This window comes from Oryx dammah, unplaced genomic scaffold, assembly GCF_014754425.2.
Source record: "Oryx dammah isolate SB20612 unplaced genomic scaffold, SCBI_Odam_1.1 HiC_scaffold_11, whole genome shotgun sequence".
Classification (NCBI taxonomy): Eukaryota; Metazoa; Chordata; class Mammalia; order Artiodactyla; family Bovidae; genus Oryx; species Oryx dammah.
The window spans coordinates 26,223,162-26,248,550 of NW_024070195.1; the positions used below are offsets into that span (position 1 = coordinate 26,223,162).

Consider the following 25,389-nt stretch of genomic DNA (forward strand, 5'->3'; position numbering starts at 1 on the left):
GTTTCTCTTCTCAGTGAGGTTGAGCATCCTTTTAAATGTAAAAGGGCCATCTGTATTGTTTTCCTCTGTGAATTGTCTGTTCAAATCCTTTGCCCATTCTTCTGCTGGGTTTGTTACCTTTTCATTCTCAAGTTCTAGGAGCTCTTCATACAATGGAAGATCAACCTTTGTTTCTAATCCGAATTATAAATATTTTCCCCTCAGACATCATTTGCGTCTTGATTTTGCTTTTGGTGTCATGTCAGAGTTCTGGATTTATTGATTATGTAGAAGATTCAGAATAATGAGGAAACAGTTGCCCGCAAGCACAGAAACCAATAGAAAGGAACTCAAATCCAGGTTTGCAAGGGTGAGGAAGGAAGCTTGGAGCAAAAGAGGCATCCAGGTTGTACAGTGGTGTTCTTTGAAGCACCAGGTTTCGGGACAAAGGCAGGACCCTTGCTGGCGGTGCCTGGACTTTAAGCGGATGTAAAGAGCGGATGGGGCATCAGCCATAGCTGGCCACTGGCCAGCTCAGGTCCCTGGGAGGAGGTCAGACACTGCACAGCTGTGTCCAGACAAGATGGGACTTGTGGAGGCAGGCGGGAGAAGCTGCTTCCAGGTGACACCAGGGAAAACGGGAAAATGTCTGTTAGTCATAGGAAGCAAACAAAGCAGGAGGTGAGAGGGTGCTCCCGAAAGGGCCGGCTCCACCCGAGGTTGTCGGGACAGCCAGGCTCTTACTGATCACGTTGTTTCTCTTTTTAAACTGTTGTTGTCGTCCAGTCGCTAAGTCGTGTCCAGCTCCTTGTGACCCCCGTGGGCTGCAGCACACCAGGCTTCCCTGTCCTTCACTTTTAAACTGTGATCAGAGATAAAGCGAGTGCCACTTTTGACAGCAGACAGGATGAGTCACTCATAGAGGGAGGGTCATTACTGAAGGTGCTTCTTCCAGGGCGAGGTTAACCCCTCCGGGGGGATATACTGACCTTCTCCATTGTGGTGTGCTGGAAGAGGACTTGGAATATGGGCGTTGGGAGGTGTCAGGAGGCATCTGGGCTGGGGATTGTAAATCAGTGGCCTGTGGTCAGAGCTGGCTTATATGCGTATTTTCTTTGGCCAGTTTGGTAATTGGACCATAAAGTGTTTTTACAATTTTGGAATTAGTCACTAGCATTTTAAAATCAGATGATTTCATGTAGGGAACCTCTCTCTCTCTCTGCTTTTGAAATACGGGGCCGCACCCCTCCAGTGGCCTTGCCCCTCCTTCCTTCACCCCCTCAGGGCAGACGCTCTACACTTCACCACAGTCGCCACCTCTCTCTAATGTGCCCCCAACACCGAGACTGCCTGGCAGCCACTGTGTATCCTGGTGTGAATTGTTGTTTTACTTCTAGCAAGGTTTAAAGGGATGTCACTCTTTTTTTAAACTTGTTTCTCTCTGAAAGTGGAAATGTGAAAGGCAGGCCGGGAGGGCCCTACAGCTGGGGAGAAACGGTGGGGAGCTCTGTGGTCCTGAAGACTGCTAGTGAAGCAGACCCTGGGTTGGAAGGATTTACCTGAAGACGCCTGGACCACTTTGCTCATTGCGTTCGCCGCCTGGTCTCTGCGGATGTTTGCTGTGACTCTGGGTTGGAATCACCTCTCTGGTCTAAGAGCTCAGATGTGCCAAAACATATTCTTCTTAAAAATCACAGCAGCTCAGAAACTTCCCTGGTGGCCCAGTGGCTAAGACTCTGCACTTCCAGTGTAAGAAGCGTGGGTTAGTTCCCTGGTCGGGAAAGTAAGGTCCCACATACCATGCAGTAAAGCCAAGAAAGGTTTTTTTTTTTTTTCTTTTCTTTTAAAAAGGGACCTATTGGCTATACCCCAATACAAGATAAAAAGGTAAAAAAAAAAAGACCTAAACTTTAATTTTAAAAAATCACAGTAGCCCACTGCCAGACTGCTGCCATTCTTTTCTGAGAGCTCATACAGAGTGGGGGTGCTGCTTAAAAGGTCAGAGCTCTAACATGGTTGGGGAGAGGATTTTTTAAGAATTTGTTAGCAACCAAACATTTAAAAAGAAAAAAAAAAATCCATTTGTTTATAACCTCCTGGAAAAACAGGTTTCCGACCTCCATTGCTCCTTGGTGAGCAGAAGGGGCCAAACCAGTCCCCTTTCCTGCTCTGATTAAGGGCAGGAGGGTAGCAGATAAGGGGAGAGCAGTGGAGATGCTGTGCGTGAATCAGAGCACAGCTCGTGAGTGTTTGTGTGATGCTCCTTGCTCTGTGGTAAGAGAAAGAAGTCCAAGGATCAGCTTCTCACCAGTCAGGGTGTGGGGTCAGGGCGAGGGTCATGAAGGGGGTTTCTGTTGACCCGAGGTGGCTTTGGGGGCCAGGCTGGGCTGTGGGACCCTGGGAGACCTGAGAAATGGCCCTGTCCCTTAACCCTGTGAGGCCTGCTGGTTCATCCACTCTGCTTCTCCATGGATGTGGACAAGGACCAAACAAGACAGCAGGTTGACGCATTCTGAAACTGTGGGTGCTACCAGAGGACAGATTCCAGAGGGAACTTGAGAACCGTTCCGCACGGCCCGCCCACCAACTGGTCCTTGTGAGTCCATTGCCCACATCTCTCCGAATTTGTCTTCTCAGACATCACGCTGCCACCCTCCGAGTGGAGGGCACCCCTGCACCCCACCCTGGCCTCCTGTGGGCACCTCCTGACCGCTCTCCTGGCCCTATTCCAGCCCACTTAACCCTTCCATCTGACAGGAAGAGTGATCTTTACAAAAGTTGTCTGTGGCTCAGTGCTCCAGAACCTTCCCTTGCCTTTGGATGCTTGTCAGGGGTGGGGGTTGGGGTGTGCCATGGTCTGCTCACCCCTGCTCTCCAGCTCACCCAGTCCTCTGCCCACCGGGATCTTCCCTGGTCGCCTCTACCCAGACTTCTGACTGGCACACCTCAGCGTCACACCTCAGTGACGCCTCCTCCCCAGGGCCTTGCCCTCATCATTTCCTGCCCATGTCATTAGCACTCATCACACCTGGCCACTGTTTTTCTTTGGGGGGGTCATGAAATACGCCTGTCATGAGATGTACAATCTTACCCGTTTCTGAGTGTCCAGTTCAGTAGTGTTGAGCACACTGATACTATTGGTACAACCTCCAGAATGCTTCATCCTGCAAAACTGAAACTACATCCATGAAACAGCGGCCCCCCATCCCTCCCCTGCCCCAGTCCCTGGCAGCTACCATTCTTGTTGTGTCTCTGAATTTTTCTCCTCTGGGGCCCTCCGGTAATGAAATCATGCAATATTTGTCTTCTAGTGACTGACTTATTTCAGTTAGCATGATGCCCTCAAGGTTCTGTGTAGCATGTGACAGGTTTTCCTTCCTTTTTAAGGCTGAATAGTGTTCACGGTCTGTTTTATGTATGGACCATAGATTTTGTTCTTCCATTCATCTGTGAATAGACACGTGGGTTGTTTCCACCTTTGGTTCTTGTGATGTGTGTTGTGAATATGGGGTTTATAGATAGTCCCATCAAGATCCTGCTTCCGGTTCTTTTTCTTCTGTATCCGGAAGTGGAATTGCTGGATCATCTGGTAGTTCTATTTTTAATTTTCCAAGGAATCATCATACAGTTTCTGATAGTGACTATACCATTTTGCATTCTCAAAACAATGCACAAATATGGTTCTAATTCGTCCACACCCTCACCAGCGCTTATTCTTTTTTTCCTAAATTGTGGCCATTCTAATGGATTTGAGGTGGTACCTTATTGTGGTTTTGATTTGCATTTCCCTAATGATAGTGATGTTGAGGGTCTCTCCATATACCGGTTGACCATTTGTGTGTCCTCTTTGGAGGAATGTCTGTTCCTTTGCCCATTAAAAATAAAATTATTTTCCATTACGATTTATTACAGGATATTAAATAGAGTTCCCTGAGCTATACAGCAGGGCCTTGTCTATCTAGTTTGTGTATAGTGGTTTGTATCTGCTAATCCAAACTCCTGCTTTCTCTGTGCACCCCCTCCCCCCACCTCTCTCCCCTTTGGTAAGCATAAGTTCTCTGTGTCTGTGAGTCTGTTTCTGTTTTATAGATAAGTTCATTTGTGTCTATTTTGGATTCCACTTATAAGTGATATCACATGGTGTTTGTCTTTCTCTGTCTGACTGACTTCACTTAGTTTGATCATCTCTGGGTCCTTCCCTGTTGCTCCAAGTCTTTGCCCAATTTTCAATCTAATTGTGTTTTTTTGTTTGTTTTGTTTTTGTCGTCGTTGTTGGCCTCTGGTTTTGGGTATAGAGAATTTGGTGTGTAGCTGCTAAGCTGCAAGAGGGCAGGGCCATGCCCACCTCATTCCCTGCCATGCCCCAGTGTCCAGCATGGAGCCCTGCTTGTGGTTTATTGGTGGCTGAGCAAATACGCATGGAGCTCTTATCAGCAAAGGAGTAAAAGAATGTTAGTCCACGCATCCCTTCTTGTTTCAAGAAGGATTTAAGGCTCTGGTCACATCTCTTTGGAAGCATAGTGAATGGGGTGATGAATGGAAGTAATTTGAAGAGGCTTTAAGATGGATAATCCAAAGTCTTGACTTTTTTTTTTAAAGATTTATTTATTTTGGCTGCCCTGGGTTTCTGTTGCTGCACGGGCTTTCTCTAGTTGTGGGAGTCTGGGGTTACCCTTCGTTGCGGTCTGAGGGCTTGGCAGTTGCCACTCGAAGGCTCTAGAGCACTGGCTCAGTAGTTGTGGCTCACGGGCTTAGTTGTTCTGTGACATGTGGGATCTTCCCCAACCAGTGATCGAACTGGTGTCCCCGGCATTGCAAAGTGGATTCTTAACCACTAGACCACCAGGGAAGCCCTTGACATGTGTTATTCAACTACTTTGGGGCCACGCTTTTTTTGGTTGAGTGCCGTTTTGCCTAATAAGGCTGGTCTTAATGGTGAAACTTTGCATGTATTATTTTATAGATTCAAAATATGTTGCAAACTAGTTAGTCTCCATTGATCCTCCATTACAAAGGCTGGGAAAGGGTGATGCCGGCCTTGCAAATGGAAGGGCAGAAGCATAGGCTGACCCACACGCCCGCCTCTTCCCTTCCTCCTGTCCCCACCCCCCCACCCCCCCCCCACTCCCCACCCCCCGTCCCAGCTCCCCTCCTGCGTCTCAGCCCCTGCCCCCGTCAGTCACCTCGACTGACAGGTCTCGGCCACCAATGGCCCTCCTCCCTCCCTGATTCCTCTTCCACTTGACTTCCTGTCCCCCTGGTTCCTTACCTGTCTCACTAGCATCTGCCTCCAGGCCCAATGCTTATGCAGCACTGCTGCCAGAGTAGACTGTCTGAAACCCAGTTTCCGCATTTTCCTATTGAGTTTTAATTCTTCGATGTTTCCACGTTGCCTTCAGGATCATGTCCACACCCTTTATGTGGTACCCTGGCCGCCCTCAGCAGTGTGTCCTCGTTCCCTGCATCCTTAGCAGATGCTCGTCTGCCCAGGAGGCTCCACCGCCCCTCTTCCCCCCCACCCCCCGCCCCCACCTGCCTACCCCTGCTTGTTCTCAAGCTTCTATATCATCCCATTTATCCTGACAGGCTGCCCCACCTCCCCCGCCCCGGCTGGAGTCTCCCTCACCCCGGCTGGAGTCTCCCTCACCTGCCTTGGCTCCCTGTGTGGCTGTGTTTATCTCTTGCTGCCGTGTGGCTGCCTGCCTGTCTGTAGGTCTTTCTACACTTATTTGTCAGTCTCCTAGCTGGTCTGTGCTCTCCGAAGCTGAGGCAGTGTCTTTGGTCTCCGTGTTTCAGCAGTCAGCTCAGTGGCTCTCACAGAGTAGGGTGTTTGTGGAAGCAAGGAGGGAGAGGACGAAGGAAAGCTGGCCTGATCTCAAAGCTCATGTCTTCCTGCGCCCTCCCCAGCCCACTCCCCACCCCCTCCACCACCCACCAGTGCATTCTCCCGGTCCAGGGTGGCGGGGTCATGGGTTGGCTCCCAGAGTGACCCAGTCAGCTCTGCTTGGCTCTGTGGCCACCCTGAAACTCACTCACCCTGGCCTACCTTCTGGTAAATGCATCCCAGCAGAGAGAGATGACTCATGTGTGTGTGACTCAGCGCAAAGGCAGCACAGCTGGAGAGGTGGCCAGTGTGTCTGCCTGGGGGAGGGCGGGCCACGGGGCACCAGGGATCCAGGTCTGGGACCTGAGCTCCTGCAGGTCTGCCAACTGGACAGAAGGCAGGAGCCTCCTCTGTCCGTGGAGGGAGTGGTGGCACTAGCAGAGCTTTGCAAGACTTAAGATATCTGGAATTGCCTCTCATTTATCACTACCAAATACTATTTTTAATAACTTTAGTGTATGTTTATAGGCACTGGTAAGCATCTTGCATGTAACCAAAACAACAACAAAAATAATAGCAGATACATGTACAGTACTTCCTATACAGCAGATACTATTCTAAGTAAGCACTTTGCATTTTTGAAGTCACCTAATTCTCACAAAAATCCTATAGTACAAGAATTCCATTATCCTCATTTTATAGATGAGGAATCTGAGGCCCAGAAAGGTCACACATAGAGGTGCCCCAGAGCTACACTGGGAAGAAATGACATTTTCTTTATCCATTCATCTGTTGAAAGACACTTAGGTTTGCTTCCATGTCTTGGCTTTTGTAAAATAGTGCTACTGTGAACACTGAGGTGCTTGTATCTCTTCGAATTATAGTTTTCCTCTTTTTTTTTTTTCTGGATAAAGATGTTATATATATATATAGTGGAATATTACTCAGCCGTAAAAAGAATGAAATAATGCAGTTTGTAGCAACATGAATGGACCTAGAGGTGACCATACTAAGTGAAAGTAAGTCAGACAATGACCAGTATTATATGATGTCACTCATATGTGGAATCTAAAAGAATAATGTGAATAAATCTATTCACAAAACAGAGACAGACAAACATGGAAAACAAGCTTATAGTTACCAAACCGGAAGGTAGGGGGAGGGATAAGTTAGGATTGACAGATAGGATTAACAGATGCACACTACTATATATAAAATAGATAAGCAACAGGGAATTACATACATATAGCACAGGGAACCATATTCAGTGTCTGTGATAACCAATACTGGAACATAATCTGAAAAAAATTACATATAACTGAATCACTTGCTGTGTGCCTAAAACCAAAACAATGTTATAAGTCGCCTGTACTTGAGATTTTTTTTTTTAAGAGGGAGGAGTGGGTTTCCTGGTGGCCTAGCGGTTAGGACTCCGGGCTTTCGCTGCCATCACCTGAGGTCAGGAACTGAGATCCTGCAAGCCGCGCAGTGTGGCCAAAAAGCAAAAAGGGGGAGGAGATAAATGACAGTTTTGATATGAGCTCAGGTTTCTGAGCCTGCACTCTGAACCCCACCCCGTGCTTTCTCAATGAAATCTATAATCTGCAGTCCCGTTTTTACAGAGGAGGCGATTATGGCTCAGAGAGGTTGGTCACTTTTTCTGTAGTCACACAGCCAGGGAGTGATGGAAGCTGGTTGTCTCCAACCCCTAGCTGCAGCCACCAAGCCCTCCTGCCCAAATCAGGGCATGCCATGGGCTGGCTTCTCATTACCCCTCCCCACTGGTGCTCCCGGGGCCCAAGTCCGGAGGGTGGGTGGGTTCTCCGGAGTAAACTCTTTCTTCTCAGGCTGGCGTCACAGCCAAAGGGAAGCCCTTGATGGCACGTTGCGCTCCAGTGTCCCGTCAGTTGTGGGTTGCAGGGCTGCTGACGTGGCTCTTTTGCCTCCGCAGACGGCGAGACGGTGCACTACCGCTACGGCCCGAAAGACCTGGTCACTGTCCTGTTCTACATCTTCATCGCCATCATCCTGCACGCCGTGGTGCAGGAGTACATACTAGACGTGAGTGCCGGGCCTGGGCTTGGAGGTGGGAGGCTGAGGGGACGTGTGGGGGGAGCGGCCGCAGCTCGGAGGCCTCCATCCCCTTTCACAGGCTCCAGCTGGCCCTGGGGGGCTGACCTTCCACACCGCACTGTGGTCCCCCTCCCCGCCTCCTAGTAGCGGTGTTTATTCACGGGAGGGAGCTGCCTGAAGTGTGTCGACACGGCATCATTGGGGCTCACCCCGCACGGGTCGGGGATGTTGCCTTTACGTCTCGGCTAAAGACATCCACCTCGCCGCTTGTTCAGGGTGCTTGCCTTCAGCTCAACGCTGCATGCACATTCAGCACTCACACGAAATAGCTTCAGCCCCTTCGCGGGGAGAGCAGAGGTGTTTGAAACCTGCCCGTTATCCATACACTTATATATTAACACGCGGGTCCCTCTCTCTCCTTTAGAAAATCAGCAAACGGCTTCATCTCTCCAAAGTCAAGCACAGCAAGTTCAACGAATCTGGGCAGCTGGTCGTCTTTCATCTCAGCTCGGTGATCTGGTGCTTCTACGTGGTGGTGACGGTGAGTGGTCCTCGTGACTGCTGACGGCTGGGGCCCGGGCAGCCGTGGTATCGTGGTGGAAGAGGGATCAGCGGTTTAGGAGTTGTGTGAAGCCGGGGAGCATCATCTGGTCCAAAAGATGTCACCGTGATGACAGCGTACAGCTCCATAGCTCCATGCCTCCTCTGAGGGCCCCCGCACCGTGCTGTCCCTTGAGCTGAGGTTTATGTTCACCTTGGCACCTGGGTCATGGATTGAAGGAATCCAAGCTCAGGTTTCCGGTCATGTGGTTCTGCAGCGGACAGGACTTGAGGCTCTGCTTCTGATTCACCACGTTGGCCTCCCAGGGCATGGCCAGCCCTGCTGTGTGCACATCAGGCCCCCGAGAGTTAGCACCGCCCCCATCAAATGCCTGGAGGAGCAGGCAGCTGACCTGCCTTCCCTCTTTGCACAATACGACTCTTAAGCAACCTTTGACACAGCAAAATTACTTTGTACAGCAGAATGTGGACAGTCCTTTGAGGTTCCCTCTAACAAGCCGGTTGTGCTAGGAAGTTTTTAATTCCCCAACCACAGCCTGGAGCACCTCCTGTCTGTAACCGGGTGTCTTCCTCATGAGCTAGAATCGTCCTGTGAGAAATCCAGGCCAGGGGCTTGGAAAATTCTGCAACCTTGTGATCTTTTAGGAGCTTCTTTCCCTGCCTCCCCTGACCCCTCACCCCCTTCCTCTTCCTTAGTGACAGTGGCCCACTCTCCCATCTTCGGGACCCCTCTGTCCCTGGTCTGAACCCTGGGCCCATGTTCTCAAAGCAGGACTCAGCATGTCCTTCAGCATGTTGCCTGTATTTCTGTTACCACTGAACACTAGGGATTTGAAACCCAGGGCCCCAGGCCTCTGTGCTGCGGAGCAGGCCCTGGGGCCGATTTCCGGTGTGGTCTGTGCGAGTAGTGCCCCCTGCTGTTGTGCAGCGCAGATGCAGCCCCAGGAAGTGTGCACACCACTGGGCTCAGATCTCTCCCTGCTGCTGGCTGTTTGGGTCCCGTAGCCTCTGGAGACCCGGAGCTCCCCTGAGGCAGAGCAACCCTGGGGTCCTTCAGATACCTCACTGCTCTTGCCTCGTCTCTGAATCACTGTTGCCTTTTCAGTCTCACCCCACCATCCACCCGAACTGTGACCCAGCCACTCACCCAGGGGATATCCCACCCCCTCCAGAGTGTGCAAGGCTCCACGCCAAGTCCCTGCTTCTCCCGGGCCTGTCGAGGGCTTGGAAGCGAGGCTTGTCAGTCTGGAGCGGTCGCACTTTCCTGCGTTCACTCCTAACAGGCTTTTTCTGTGGTGACAGCCAGGCCTCCACTCAGCGTCTCCAGCTGGAGATAGAGACCCTGGAAAGTTCCAGTGACCCCAGTCCTTAACCCCCATGTGGCTCTCAGCCTTCACGTGCTCCCTCCACGCCATTCCAAGTGGAAGTGACTGAAGAAGAGAGGGTCCTCGTGTAAAAGGAGTAAAAACAGCTAGGGTTTTAAAATCATATGTTTCTGTTATGATGAACTTTTTTTCTCAATTCTTCTCTTTCATTCTCCAGCCAGTTCATCAGCAGGCCCCCTGCCTCCACCAGAACGTGGAGGGCCTGTCCCCTGCTTTCTGCCTGCATCTCTGCCCCCAGGCCGGTGGGTCTCTCCAGGGGACACTTGACAGTATGCTCCTGGCATCTCGTGAGTCGAGGCCAGCGATGAGCTGAGTGTCCTGCAGTGCACAGGAGAGTTTCCACAGCAAAGACCAGTCTGGCCCTGGGCTTCACTAGTGCCACAGCTGGGCAGCCCTGATCTGTAATCTAGGCCACCAGCATCCTCGCTGGACCACTTGTAGAAGGAGGCTGTTTCCACTCCTGTTTCCATCCACCCGCCCCTATCCATTTTCTGCCCAGCCAGACAGATCTTCATAGAATGTAATCCAAGTCATGCACCCTCTGCTTTCAAAGCCGCTGTCCCACTTGTAGGGAAATTGTGCTTTTTCCTGAGCTCTGGGCCGGCGTTATCCATCTCTTCTCACTCGCCCCAGGCCCCACCGTTCTCTCTCCTGGCCTTCCTGCCTCCTGGGCTTCACAGGCAGCGCTCTATCCCCTGACATCCCATACCTTCCAGCTCTCCACCTAAATGTCACCTCCACAGAGGATGCCCGTCCTCTTGTATCTGCTGCACTCTGCCCTCTACTCTGGTGTTTGCTTGTTAATGGGTGTTCTCTGTGGCCTGCTTCTGCCTAGCACTGCTCCCAGAATTGTACTCACAGCTGGCCCCCAACTTCAGTTCTCGGTGTGTTCCCAGCATGTACAGCATGTACAGAGTGCTCTCTCAATACTGTTGTGAGAAGGAATAAACTGCAAATGTATCTTCTTGTTCCAGCTTTCAGCAGTTTTTAAAGTAATCAATCACTTGTTTTTATGAATTCAGAGATCTTTTTTTTTTTTAAACATGAGCCATACATAAAAGGTTATAAAAAGAGAGCAAAAATTGATCCTAAATCCCTCCCCCACAAAATAACCAGTTTTATCTTGGCGCTGGATTCAGATTTCTCTCTGCATTGATGTAGGCAGTGTGATGGGGTTGTGGATGGGCCAACTGATCATGTAATGTCAACCTCCTACCTTTAATCTAGCCCAACTGCTGTTCATCGTTCAGGGCAAAGAAACAGAACTGTACTGTGGAAATCAGGCTGGGTGGGTGCCTGGTCCCCCTGCCTGGCTTCCCAGGGACGCCTCCCTTCCTAGTGTAGGCCTGCAGCTGGGCGCTCAGCGGGAGCCTTGCCCTGGAGCACCTTCAGGGCAGGTGTGCAGGACAGGGCTGCCGCCTCCTGACAGACAGCCTGCCTGGAGCGGAACCTCCACAGTGGTGTTCCTGAAGGACCGGTGGGTCCAGGGAGCAGCTGGCCGTATCTGGACTGGATTCTCCTCTTCCGTTGGTGCTTTCTGGCTGTGGGGGAGGGGAGGGAGTGTGGAGGCTCGGCGGGCCTCCTTGCTGCCTAGTTGATTTGTAGAACCAGGAAGGAACAGAGGACCCCAAAGGCCCCCAGACAGCATGCCCGGCAGCAGGGAGATCTGGGGGTGGCGAGCCCACACTCTATGTGCTGAGCTCCGAGGGTCCCGGCCTGGGCCTCCCTGGGCGGCTGCCTGGCCCGAGGTCTGGAAAAGACTGTTCTCAGAGCAGTGAGTCATTCTTCCTCCGGCTGCCCCGTGCGCCTCCCTCCTGCCCTGCGCAGGCAGGCAGCATTGTTGTGGGACGTTTTCTCTGCCGTCGGTTGCTTTTCTGACTTCCTTGTCTCCTAAATGAAGGGCCAAGCCGGGAGGGTCCCTGTTTAATATCCCAGGATTCTCTGGGCTTTAAATTTCTGTCAATGCTGCTTTTCTTGGCCAGTCTTTTTTTTTTGGCTGCAGTTCTCCCACCTCAGTCCTCGAAGTACCATTTTCCTCCTTAAGTACACTGGTGCTTCTTCCAGGAAGGAATGTCCTGCCTGCTGTGGTTTCCTGGAAGGGAGGGTGGAAGGCTGTGAACCTCTGTGCCCAGGGTTGGTGTCTTGATGCAGGTGGCCTGTGGGTGGCAGTGAGGGGTGGCCTCAATGCAGAAAAGCCCTCTCTTCACCCAGCTCGCCCTGGAGCCTCCCACTACTGCCGGACTGTGAGGAGGAAGATGGAATGAGGCCGGAAGGGTTTGGGGGGAGACCATGACTGCCCTGGGCCTGTGCCTGAGGGCACCCAATCAGTTGGGAAGCTGTGTTAATAAAGCCCTGGTCGTGGGTTTGGGGCCATGGGCCATACCTGAAATGTCCTCAGGTGTTTAGTGACTCAAGTGGGGGTAGACTGGCCCTCCCGTGGAAATAAGGCTGAGGCTCCTGTAGCCACCTGGAGGTTCCCCTGTGAGCCACTGGGCCTCCTCTCCCCGGCACAGCTGGTCCTTGGTCCTGGTGGGAACATCTGAAACTCTCGGCCTCCTCATCCAAGGCACTAGCTTCGTTTCTTTCTGACGGACCGGGCAACCAGGCCTGGGGTGCCGGGACCAGGAGGCTGGGGATGCAGCTCAGATTTCAGTTGTACTGCTGAGAAGCCACCTCGTTTCCGGGGCTCCTTCCTTGCCCTTCTCTAAACTGAGGTCAGGCTGCCATCACCTCTGTCCTCTTTGAGCGTCCCGTTGGCCTCCTCGCTCTTGGTGGGTTGTTTCCTTGTATGTTTTGTGATCCTGGATAATAAAGTCATCTTTAGCAAGGCTTTGCGTGTCAGAATCCTGTATATCCTTGGACAAGAGTATGTCCCGGTGGTCTCACCAGTCTGCAATACCGCCAATGCTGAGTTCTTAGGTGGGGACTCCTGGACACACAGGTGATGTCCATGTGTGCTCCAAACCCACGTGAAAGTGAATCTGAGGTTACAGATGTTCAGGAGGTCATATTTTTTTGTTTCCATACTGAGCCGAGGGTGAGCAGACATCGACCTCTTCTCCCTCTGTTCTTTGTCAGATCCTTTCTAGTCTCCCCTTTCTCTGGAGTGGTACCCGTTTGAGGGTCTTCCTGTCCCCATGTGGGTGTATGTGCCCTGGTCCCACAGCCTCAGCCCTCTGCTCTGCCCTCCTGGGCCCTAGGGGTTTTGCCTTTCTTATTGTGAGCTCAGCTTTGCATCCGGAAGAACACTTGTTAGATTTCATGCAGCATGTCCAGGTGTCTTCTGATCGGAGGGTGTTCAGGTTGCCTCCCCTTACTCTGTAAGAGGTCCTGGGCTAGATGCAAAGAAGGGCTAGAAAAGAACCAGGAAAAAAAAGAAACAGCTGGAAAAGAAGGCCCATGGTGTCCTGGCGCCAGGACAGGAACTGCACTGTGTGATGAGTGTCACACAGGACACCGTTGGGGAGGCCTGTGGGGTCCTGCCGTTGTTTTTACTCACAGCGTTGTGAAAAACCAGAGGAGGCTTTTCATTTCTCCAGTGGACGGTGATTCTGGAGTTGATCTGCTTATTCACCCTGCAAGCATTTCCTGAGTGCCTGCATGCCAGGCATAATACTCGACACTGTCACATAAACATAAACTGTCACATTTATTTCTAACAATAACTCTGGGAGGGTATTTTTATCCTCATTTTACAGACAAGCCAGCTGAAGCTCAGGGAGACAAACTTGCTCGGAGGATGCGGCCAGTCAGGGTCAGACCCACAGTCAGACTCGGGTCTTCAGTCAGTCAGACCTCAGAGCAGGGCTGTTCCTCCTGCATCATAACTCCTTTTTATAATAGAGAGACCGGCCAAGTGCCAGAGGGCCTCCGTATTCACGTTTCCCGTGGCCGCCTCGTTCTGCCATCTGGGGACTAGGTGTGTGTCTGACCCCTGGTCCCAGCTGGCCTCACAGTCACGTCTCTAAACGCAGTCTCTTCCCGCCCATGACAGGAAGGATATTTAACAAACCCGAGGAGCCTCTGGGAAGACTACCCGCATGTGTACCTCCCGTGAGTATTGTCACGTTCTGTCCCCAGGGCGGAGCGGGCTGGGTGTGCCAGCTTCTCGCCCCAGACTGGCCAGAACATGGGCCAGTGGGCATGAAGCCCGGACGCCCCCCCAAGCCTTCTGGGGCCAGTGTCGTGGAGGCCGGTCTGGGAGCTGCTGCCTCCCCCAGTGCTCGGAGCTCGGGTGCTTCCTGCAGGAGCGCGGGTGCAGGGTCTCCGCCCGGCTGCCGTCAGGGAGCACTGCAGACGGCGGGGGTCCAGAGGGCTTATAAACCCCAGACAGTCCTTCCTTGCAGTTCTGGAGGCTGGCAGACCTAGCGTCTGCTGAGGCCGCTTCCAGCTTCACAGATGGCATCTTCTTCACATGCAGAAGCGGACAAGGGCCTTTATCACCAGGGCCCTAATCCCACTCGGGAGGGTCCACCCCTGTGCCCTCATCACCTCCCAGAGGCCCTGCGTCCTGGTACCCTGTCACTGCGGGGTTAGGATTTCAAATGTGAATTTCAAGGGTAGGGGGCATAAGCATTGGGTCTGTAGCGGGTTCCTAAACTGCCGGGAGGGAGGGGGAAGCAGAGCCACTGCCTGGAGCCCCGTGGGCTGCGCCTCCTGGCACCTGCTCACATCCACACCTGCGTCTATCTGAGCTCCATCAAACGCAGCACCTCCCCGCTCCTGTTCCAGTGGGATACCAGGAGGGCAAAGCTGGGCCCGCATGCTCCCGAAATGACTCTCAGCCTCTCCTAAGACCCTTAGAACAGCAGCCCTGGAGACTTAGCGGAGTTAGATCCATCCTCTGCAGCTGAGACCTCTGCCTTCCTTGGCATGTGCCTGCTGCCCACTACCTCCTCCCTGACAGGGCTCTGGAATCAGGCCCCTCCTTAGCCTTTCCTCTTCTGGGCTGAAGACCCCCATCCTCTGCTCTTTTCATCCTTGTGTCTTTCCATGGGCTTCCTGTGTCCCTCCGCATGTGGAGCAGTGTCCCGGCCCAGGGATCTAGTAGTGTGTGCCAGCTGCCCACCCCCCTCCCCACAGCCCTGCTCTCCCTTACCCGCCCCAGCCTCAGCCCAGCTCCTCACACCGCCTGCTCCCGCCCACCCTGGCAGGGGCTTCTCTCCATCCCTCTGGGTGACTGGCCCCCTTGTCTCCAGCTTCCAGGTGAAGTTCTTCTACCTGTGCCAGCTGGCTTACTGGCTGCACGCACTTCCCGAGCTCTACTTCCAGAAGGTACGGAAGGTGAGTACTCGCTGCTCCTCTCTGACACCGCTTGTCCCCCCACCCTCCTGCTGTTCCTCCCTCTGGCCGCCCACTCATGGTGGAGATGGGGGTGTATTGAGTGAGATACTGAGCCAGCGCCTGTCAGAGTCTCCCTGATGTCCTCTAGGATTGTTGGGGCGGGGAGGGAGTGAGGAGCTGCGAGTTCAGCCTCTTCCTCCCCTAGAGGACATGCAACTTTGGGGGAAACCTGACTTATCTTCAGGGGAGCTGATGGAGAGGTCTTTGCCTTTTCCACAGTTTTTTTTTTTAATTTCCCTCTGACTTATTTCCAAAAGCCCTGTTCGCCAGTCCCTATCTCTTTTGTTTGAGCCCAGTCCCGCCCTCTGACCATTGCATTGCCTTCAGACTTTGTACAGCCTGGTGCACGGGTCTCTGGGGGCACCCCAGTCTGCCTGTGTTGGAGCAGCACGGTTCTGCACCCCTCCTGCCTGCTCTGCAGCTCTGCCTGCACCTTCTTCCCCTGCTCCTGCATCTCAGGTTAGGGAGTCAGCACATGTGCCTTTTGTCTCTCTGTCTTGCAGGAGGAGATCCCGCGGCAGCTCCAGTACATCTGCCTCTACTTGGCCCACATAGCAGGCGCATACCTCTTAAAGTGAGTGGGACCCAGAGCGGGCCAGGTCTCCCCGCCCTTTTATGTTTGTGCCCCTCCCCACACCATCGTTTAATCAGGAGGCACTGATCAGACACTCTGTGTGCCAAGCACCATGCTGACACCTGGGACTACATAGATGGACAGTGGATGGTTCCTTTATGTTTACCGGATTTTTTCTCCGACGAGTAGGAGAGGAAACTACAAAGATAAGTGGGATGAACACTGTGCTACCACGTGGACCACCTGCCACGGGAACCCAGAGGAGTGACCGCCTCAACCCGAGACAGAGCTGGGAGGGATCTGAGGCAAACAGCTGCCGACCCAGGGCGTTGCAGGTTGCCGGCAGCCTGAGCGGGGCTCCCGCCCCACGCGTCCAGGTGGGGGCGCTGCCAGAGCTCGTGGCCCTGGACTTCCCTTTGGTCCGCAGTGAAGTGTAGAGTAGGCACTGCTTGGCTGTCCCGAGGTCAGAAGTGTGGCTGTCACCCCGAGTGTGTCTGTAGTGACGAGAATCACCGCTGGGCAGGATGTGTCTTCTAGTTTGAAGTTTTCTCGGGCTGGGTTTTTTAGCGGGACAGGAAAGCAATGTGCTGTGTAACCTTCGCAGGCGCCCCGGGGGTCCTGGCCCTGGGGTCTCCTGGGTCTGCACTACAGCCTCCTGTAAGAATGACCAAACAGGGCGATCCAGAGCCAGGTCCGCTTTATTGTCTGGAGGCTGGGAGCAGCGTCCATGCCTGGACAGGCCTCTGAAGGGCACAGGCCGTGTGGGGCCTGTTCTGCTCTTGGTGCTGCGTGCAGGGCAGGTCTGAGCAAGCCAGCCCGCGGTTACCAAGCAGTAAGGCGAGGATGGGCTGAGGGTGCACAGGCAGGACCGCTCGAAGGAAGGGAAGGAGTGTCCATCAGGAAAGAGTTTCCCATGGTGGGCAGGGTGAGAAGGTGGCCCCTTTGTGGTGGGAAGAGCTCTCTGAGGAGGGGACTTGGTGGGGGGTGAGTGGCAGAGTCAGACAGGTGGAGACCTTGGGGGGGTTGCTGTGCAGGAGAGGGGACCCCAGGAGCAGGGCCCTGAGGTGGGAGCGGGGTTGGGAAGTGAGGCTTGTGATGGCCAAGGGCACGATCCTGCTGGCCAGCCTCAGCTGTGTGGAGACCCTTGGCCACCCTCAGTCATGCTCTCGACCATTCTTAGGATCCAGAGAACTCGTGGTTTAAGAGGCCGGTTCACTCACACGTGTTCTTATGTTGTGCTGAGTTTTGCTTCTTCGTGCGCCTCTTAGCCGTAAAGACTTGGATGACAAATCGGGCAGTGGGTCTCCCTCCCACCAGCTCCCCCGTATTTCTGCACACGCACAGCTCAGCTACTCGCCGTGAACACCTTTTCTGTGCTTGGCCCCACCCTGGGCCAGGTGATGAACGCAGGGTGACGGGTGCTGTGAAGTCAGCCAGGTCCACGGGGGGAGCAGGTGGGGGCAGCGGGCCCAGCAGGTGAAAGGCCAGGCTCGGTGTGGGGAGAGACTGGAAGGAGCAGAGCTGCATCGCGGGGTGAGGCAGGGCCCCAGGGCGATGGGTGTCTCATGGGGACTATGAGGCTCGCCTGTGTCTCCGCAGCCTGAGCCGCCTGGGCCTTGTCCTGCTCCTGCTGCAGTACTCGACTGAGTTCCTCTTCCACACGGCCCGGCTCTGCCACTTCGCGGACGAGAACAACGAGAAGCTGTGAGTGATGCTGGGCTGAGGCGGGGGGTGGGATGGGAGGGCCCTGAGGTTAGGTGGAGCCCTGGGGTTATTTTTTTCCTGGAGCATCTTATTTTGGACACCTCAGTTATCAAGCACCCTCCCAGACCACCCTTGAACCCTCTTCCCATTTGGGCCCCAACGGCTGACACACCTTCTGCACCTCCCTGCGGGCAGATTCAACGCCTGGGCGGCCGTATTTGGAGTCACCCGCCTCTTCATCCTCACCCTCGCCGTGTTGGCCATTGGCTTCGGCCTCGCTCGCGTGGAAAACCAGGCCTTTGACCCCGAGAAAGGGAACTTCAACACGTTACTCTGCAGGTGAGCTGGCCAAGAGCCTTGTGAACTCAGCCCAACTTTGGCTGGAGGTCAGGAGGGGACAGACCCCCAGGTCTCCTGCACCTTGATGTTTAGGGGGGAATCTCAGACATCCGGCCAGGAAGGGAGAAGAGATGCCACCCCCCTGCTTCCGTCACAGCCATCTCTCCTGCCTGGCCCTAGACCATCAGTCTGCAGGCCAGGTCCCAGTGTCAAGAGTCCCCTGCCGGCCCATGCCTCACGGTGGGTGCTGGGCTCACAAACAGCCTCTCATTTGTCCGTCATGACCCCTTGTGGGCTCTTCACAGCGTGTTCTCCCAAGCGGCCAGGAGGGCAGCAAGGAGGCCACAGTCCTCATGACCCCCGGGATCTGGGGTGGGGAGATCAGAGATTTGTCTGGGTTGCTTGCCGGGTGAGAATTCGCTCTTCTAGAATGATTTCTGCTGTATCGTACCTCAGTTCACTTGAACCATCACCCTGCGATGATATGGAGCTTATATGTGCCATGTTCTGGGCAGCAGGTCCCAGGCAGGCACGGGGAGTTGTGACAGGAGCTGGAATCACATCTGTCATCTCCTCCCTGCCAGCACACACCCCCCTCCCCCGCCACACGCCTGGAGCTGAGCCCAGCACTGGCTACGTTCTTCCCGGAGGGCTGGCAGGCCGAGCACTGCGGGGTCCTGCCTGTGCCTCCGCTCAAGCCCACCTGGCCCTTCTCCCCGCAGGCTGTGCGTGCTGCTGCTGGTGTGTGCCGCCCAGGCCTGGCTTATGTGGCGCTTCATCCACTCACAGCTGCGGCACTGGCGCGAGTATTGGAGTGAGCAGAGCGCCAAGCGCAGGGTGCCCGCTGCCCCCAGGCTGGCAGCCAGGCTCATCAAGAGGGAGTCAGGTGAGTGTGGATCTGTGTGGGGCAGGTGGACTCCCCCAGGACCCTGGACCAGACCTGCTGCTGCTCCTCCCCAAAGGGGGCTCTTTGGCTCCTGCCGGGGCCTGACTGGCACGTGGCTGGGCCCAGATGGCTTGTCAGGGGGGCAGGGGCAGGCAGGTGAGGCAGGGGCCCTTGTGGCCGCAGAGGGCAGGGCGGCGGTGGGGTGGGGAGCCCTGGCAGGAAGCATGCCTTCAGGCTGGCCTTGGGGACCCCATCAAGGGCGGCTGCCTGCCCTCGTGTCCTCACCTGCCCCCTTGCTCTGCACCTCGACCTGGCTGTCTGCCAGGATACTGGCTCTGCCTCTCTCTTCAGGGGTGACCCGAGGTGACAGCGCTAGGGGCTGGCGGATGGGGGACACCCCCTTCTCCTCTGGCCCCTGCCAGGTCCTGGGGCGCTGCCAGCCCCATGCTCTCCGTGCAGCCTGGGGGCCTGTCTGCGCCAGGCTCTGTCTTCTGAGTCACCGGCCTTTCTCCAGGTGTGGCCTGCTTGGCAGGGCTTGTGTGTGTTTCAGACACGTGTGCGGCTGGGTGTGGCTAGGAGTCAGGCCCCACTGGGGGCAGGGGTGGGTATGGGGCGAGGCTGCAGCCAAATGAGCCTCTGACTCTGAGCAAGGAGACTAGGGTGTTGCTGACAAGAAAAGCGGAGTTTTTTCGGGCAGAGGGAGCATCAGGCAAGAGGGTACGGCCTTGTCCCTGCAGCCTCTCCACCTCCTCCTGTCTGGCCGGTCAGCTTCCCTGAAGCTTTGCTGAAGCCGGCCAGTGCCCTGCAGGGGCCTGAGGGGAGCTGAGGACTCCAGAAGCCTTGGAGTGATTTCAGGGAGGGTCTAGGCTGGCCTCAGTGACTGTGTGTCACCTCAGCCCTTCCTGCTGAAGGACAGAGACCACCCACTTAGAGGGGATCAGGAGCCCCCGGAAGTGGCCTGCTGGTGTCCTTCGCCATGGGGGGCTGCAGCCTGGGTCCCCTCGGCTTGTCCCGTGCAGAGCCACAGGGCTGCCAGGTCTCTCCCCACCCTTCCACCCCCACCCCCACCCCCAGCCTCCTGTTTCAGACGCAACAGAAACTCCATGTCCATCTCCTTTCATTCCCAGGTTACCACGAAAATGGGGTGGTGAAAGCCGAGAATGGAACCTCCACACGGACTAAGAAACTGAAGTCTCCTTAAGGCCAAAGTGCTGAGAACAGGGATCCTCTCGTGGGGGCCAGCAGGGAGCGCCCCCACCCGCCTTCCAGCTCCAGACGCCCCGCCTCAAACAGCACAATCCTGCCTTCACACAGGGCCTTTTCCTCTTCCTCATGTCTCAGCTGTCTCCTCTTCTTCCTCCATGAACCGTTCTCAATAAAACCAAAACTCTCCCTCTCTCCCTTCCTCAGACCGCCTCACCTCCTCCCCTCTGTCCTGGGTGGGGTTTGCTAGAAGCCCAGGCTCTCTCGGTTGCTTTTCTGTTGGCCTCCTCTTTCTCTTCCTTCATGGCTTGTTTCTCTTTCTACTCGTTAGTGTACCTTATCGTGCAATTTCTCCATGTCTGATTTTTTACAACGAGAGGAGGCTAAGCCTGCAGTGCTGGCCATCCAACACCCAGTCCCTGGGACTTGAGTCAGCCACCCCGTGCCATGGAGCCTCCGCCAGGCCGGCAGTGGCCCCTCGGTGATCTCTGTGCGGATGGGCAGCAGGAGGAGAGACCGACCCTCTTGGATCATCATCTTCTAGGTGCTGATGAACTGACGAGATGTATGATTCTGGTTCTGCACGTGCCATCTTGAGCACCCCCCGCCCCCATCCCGGGGGCCCTTTCTAGTCCTAAGTGCCAAGGCATTTGGCTCTGGGACATGACGACGCGTTCCAGAAGGACGGTGGTGACTGAGTTGGGTCCCGTGGTCGGTCATGCATCGGCAGCCACCCCTGCTCTCTGTTGGGGGCCTGCTAGAGGAGGACGAGTCATCCCACTCTACAGCAAGAGCAAAGTGACCGGCGCGGTGGGCGCCTCCAGAGAGGTAACGTGGCAGAAACAACGGTGTCGACCTGGCCTTCTGCGGCACGTCCAGCTGCACTGCGCTTCCCATCATTCACCAGCAACCAAACCAAACAGCAGTTAACAAACAGCCCGGCGGGGAACATGCCGGTTCTGAACCCAGCAGCCCTGCCTGTTGGGGGCTGGCCTTGCCCCTGCCTTCCTCTCTCCCACTGCAGGAACACTAAGCTCCCCGGTGACCCCTGGTGCCCCAGCGAGGGTCACCTGGGCCCCTCACCTGCGCGCTTCACTTGCTGACTGTCCTTTGGAGTTACTGTCGTCTGCTGCTGTTTGCTGAGCACGCCCACAGCATTGTAGACGGTATAAACCCAGGCTGACTCAGAATCACTCTGCTGGTTAGGAGGGCAGACCCTGCCTTGTTGACGGGAGTCTTTTTGCACCTTCCCCCCACGTGTTCCCCCCCAACCCCCCAAAGACAAGGCTTCCAGGCCTCACAGTGCCTTGTGGGGACTCCAGCAGGGAGCGAGGCTCTCAGGAGGAGGCCCGAGTGCCGTGTGAAGCTGGTGGGAGCAGGCATGTTAGTGCCATTTGAGGGGCTGCTCTTCCTGACATCAGAATAGAAAGTAAACCTTGAGTTATTACCCAGCGCGGGGGAGATGGGTCTCTCCATCAAGGCAGCTTCCTTCTCCAGGTCACTTGCCCCAGAGAGAAGTTTTAACCTCCCAGTGCCTGGGATTTGCTTCCTGACAGCCTGGTAGACCCTCGCCTCTCTGCTCAGGATGAGGCCCTGGAGAGGGGAAGGGGTTCTCTTGATTACCATTAGGAGAGGGACAATGCTTGTGAAGACGTGAATTTCTCCCATCTTCTCCTTCCCTGACACTTATCTGGGCTGTAAGGGAGAATGTTGGTGAAAGGATGGCTTGTACCAACTGAACAGACCAAGTCTAGAATGCCCTCAGCCGTTCAAATAGTGCCCCCTCCCCGCCTCGTGGCTGTAGCCAAGTTTCTGTTCTTGCTTGCCCGGGGATGCTGTGTATGTAGCCCAGGTCAGCCTGTGGCCTCCTCAGCCCCTGCTGGCCTCATGCCCGGCCCAGTCCTCTCTAGGTGTCCTTGGCCTTGGCACTGCTCCCTGGAGGCCACCCTCCATGCTGGGGAGTCCTGCAGCCTCCTGCCTTTTCCCTGGGCCAGGGAGGAGGGAGCCGCAGCTGAGGCCCTGCCCAGAGCAGCGTCCCTTTTTGGGTACCAAGGTGATCACGGACAGAACACAGGTGTTTGGCGTGCCCTTGGTCTCCACGGTACCGTGTGCCTCACGGTGGTACCACCAGCCCGGGGCCGGGCCAGCTCTCCCTGCGTCCTAAACGATGGGGTCGGTTCCCCGGTGAGAGTTGGGGAAATCTTCCTCACCATGTGAAGCCCCTGGGAACATTACGGGAGGCAAGTGTTCCACCCGCCAGCTTCAGGAGTGATTTGAGGGGAGGCTGAGAGGATAACTAGGTGCCTGTCACCCCGGGCATGCCTGGCACATTTGCTTCAGAGCAGAGCCAGGCCTGTGGCAGGTTGCCTCACAGTGTGTGGCCAGGGGCCGAAAGATCTCAGCTCCGCTTGGTCCTGAGAACTGGGGCTGCCTTGTCTTGGTTTGGCTGTTCTGGCTCTGTTCTTCAGTCTCAAATCCTCTGTGATGGCCCGGCCAGACACCCCCAAGTTTGAGAGGCTGCTCAGCACCATCTGGCAGGAGCTGAGCAGACACTTATCTACCTCAGCAGCCCCGCCCCACCCCAGCATCGCTGGCTGGCGTGCGTGGGGGCATCTGGTAGCATGCGAGAGGAGGCCCTGGAGTGGCGATCCTAACCTTCCCTGGAGGCTCTGTGATGGGAAGTTGTTATCTTGCTCCAGGTTCTGATAACTGCATATTATTCCTTGGTTATAGGTGCCCCTTCTGAAGGCAGGGCAGTTCTGGGGGACCCAGGAGCAGGCCGAGCTGGGCCTGGTCAGTCCTAGCCCTGCATGTGTCTCTGCAGACCTGCATCCTTTCCCAACGAGGACCTCTCCCATTTCTGTCCCAAGCGGAGCTACCACACTTCAGAAACCAGACTAGATCCCTGCCCTGACCGCCTCTGCAGAGGCTGCTGTTGACTGGAAAGCCCTGGAGCTGGGCCGGGTGTTCCAGGATGCGCGCAGCTGGGTTTGCTCTGGGGGCCTTCTTTCTTTCAGTCGCCTTTGACTGTTTCCTCAGTGCTGAGGAGGAAGTAGGGGCAGGATGTGTGCCTCTGTCCCGGGTTCCTTTTCAAGTCTGAAGTGGCTGCTCCTTGCAGCCTTTTGGGTTCTTTCCTGGGCTTTGGCCTCCCTGCTGGTCTGTCCTAGGCCAGGGGGCCAAGAAGGCTGGAAGGTCTGCACGTGACTCACGTGCCTGCAGGGGCCCCCGTGTCCCAGTGAACAGACCCCCTCTCCTGGGGGTCACGGCCTGACCCCGTGGAGTGTGGCCATAGGCTTGTGAGTCAGGACTGCCAAGTGGTCTTTCTCCCTCCCCACTGCCCTCCTAGCTCGCAGCCCTCTCCTCAGGAGGGCTTAGGCACGACTGCACAACTGGGCTGTTGACAGATCACTTGGGACCCAAGTCGAGTCTCTCCCCTGGTATGGCTGGCTCAGGGAGGGGCCTTCACCAACTTCTCTGTCAGTTCTTGCATGAGGAGTAATTCCTTTCAGAAGGCTGTGAAAGACCACGGGTCCCCCAGCCGCCTACCTTTACCAGCTCGCTCTGTTTTATGGAGGTCCCCAGAAAGTGCGGGGGTGCTGGCTCTGCGAAGCCTCTCTCTGCCCTGAGCTGATGCTGTATCTTTTTGTCAGAAGTGCCTTACTTGCCGTGGTCTCCTGGCCTCCACCTGCACTGCGTGGCCAGCCCCCGGCCGCAGTACAGCTATGTGGAAAAGGGACACGGACTGTGACAGTTTCCCCTCATTCATCTTAGCCTCATCCCCGCCCATTGTCAGGGCCTGGTGGTTTCCAGTCCCTCCTCGAGTCCAGGTGCTTGTGAGGGCCCCTCTGCAGGCACCTGCCCATCAGGGAAGCTCGGGGCTCCCTGGGCACCAGGCCACCACACCTCTGGCCCATGTGCTGAACCCTGTTCATCCAGCTCCCCAACGTGTAGAAGAAAAGGTATCCTTGCAGTAGCCTCTTCTCATCTGTTTCCCATTCGACCCAAAGTTTATGCAGGAAGGTGTTTACTACTTCCGGTCACAAGTGTTATCACAGCTGCCCGTCTGACGTGGGTCCTGCTGGGCTGTGGCAGACGCCCCCTCCTCGCAGTGTTACCTTGCTGAGCATCAGCTCCTCCTCGCCCGCCCCTCCCCGCCACCTCCTCACTCTTCCGGGTTGTGCAATAACTCTCCCAGCCAGTGGTCTTTCCCACAGGCCGTCTGTCCCTTCCAGTGCTCGGCCACTGGGGCAGGACGGAACCCATGGGAGGGTGGTCGTCATCCCCACAGAAGAAACGGTAGCCACGCTCCTTCTGTTGTCGTTCTCGTGACCTTGGTGGCACTCTAGTGGAACATTATAGAATCGTCTTAGAAGTCCCTGTATTTTTTAAACTGTTTAAAAAGGAAAAAAAAAAAAAACCATCCTCATGATGGGGCATTAATAGGTTAGCATCTGGGAATAAGATCTGTGAGACACCTGAGGCATCACCAGCACTTCGCTGAAAGTGTTCAAGAGTTTGTGTGGAGAGGAGGGAGGTTTTCCTGGGAATCAGCCGTGTGTGGACGCCCCTGGTCACCCCATCGCATCTGACCGGTGGTAAGTGCCACCGTCTCCTTGGGTACAGAGTCGAGTGTTTCTGTGACGAGACTTTACACCTCATCTTTTTCAGTTTCTCTTGTTTAATAAACATCTGAAGGATGAGCTGAGGCTGCTGGTGCCCTGAGAAACTCATAATACAGATGTGGACGAAGTATCTCTTCACTTTTCCACTTCAGTCTGTTCATGTTATGGACCAAATTTCCAACAAGGAACTCAAGGAAAATTTGTACCTGCCGTATTTATGCTTTCATGTAAAAGGGTTTTTTTTTTTTTTTTTGAGGGGGCTCTTTTTATTTTCAGTGAACTTTTTTCCAAATCCTTTTCCCACTGTTTCTGTCCGATTTTAAAACAAATTACAGTTTTGTATGAATTTTTTTTAATGTACATTTTGAAACAAATGATCAAATATTTTTGAAATAACTGAATAAAAGGCATAGAATTATTAGTCTAATTGTCTCAGGTATAATTCCTTTTTCCTGGATGCTCACGTTTGCTTTTTAAAGTTGCAGTTGTTATTTTATTTCACCTCGAAGTCAGATGGCTATATGGGAATTGATTAGGGTGTTGCTTCAATGCATTTATAGAGTATGTTTCTTCCCCTGAAGATTGAAAAGGTTAAAACTAAGATTGTTTGAAAATAGTGATATTGCTGGCAACTTTCTTTTTTGTAAGAACTTGCACCACCTGTAATTTTAAATTTGTATTCTCAAGTGTGCTTTTATATGAAGAATGAGTTTGCCTCCATTTCAACCTCATTTCTAATGTTTTTCACTGTTAGTAATTTCTTGCATATCTTTTGAGATAGTTGTTTGTTGTGGTCATGTGAGTAAGGGAGCTGGAATTAAGGACAGAGAACAAGTCAGTTATTTTGAGTGGTGGGTAGCAGAATGCCTCTTTCACTTACGCCTGTAACAGGAGGT

The 25,389-nt window shown here is 54.5% G+C and overlaps 1 protein-coding gene across 2 annotated transcripts in view; it reads left to right on the forward strand.

The window, feature by feature from the left end:
- The window catches only part of TRAM2 (translocation associated membrane protein 2), a 68,284-nt gene extending 43,364 nt beyond the window's left edge, over positions 1 to 24,920 (forward strand). For both annotated transcript variants that reach the window (XM_040249458.1, XM_040249459.1), the window contains exons 3-11: positions 7,755 to 7,864; positions 8,301 to 8,417; positions 13,817 to 13,875; positions 15,021 to 15,105; positions 15,669 to 15,739; positions 17,339 to 17,443; positions 17,639 to 17,782; positions 18,505 to 18,668; positions 19,796 to 24,920. In XM_040249458.1, the coding sequence (XP_040105392.1) occupies positions 7,755 to 7,864; positions 8,301 to 8,417; positions 13,817 to 13,875; positions 15,021 to 15,105; positions 15,669 to 15,739; positions 17,339 to 17,443; positions 17,639 to 17,782; positions 18,505 to 18,668; positions 19,796 to 19,869 (929 nt within the window). In that variant the 3' untranslated portion in view covers positions 19,870 to 24,920. The remainder of the gene's footprint in view (positions 1 to 7,754; positions 7,865 to 8,300; positions 8,418 to 13,816; positions 13,876 to 15,020; positions 15,106 to 15,668; positions 15,740 to 17,338; positions 17,444 to 17,638; positions 17,783 to 18,504; positions 18,669 to 19,795) is intronic.
- Positions 24,921 to 25,389: the final 469 nt, after the last annotated feature.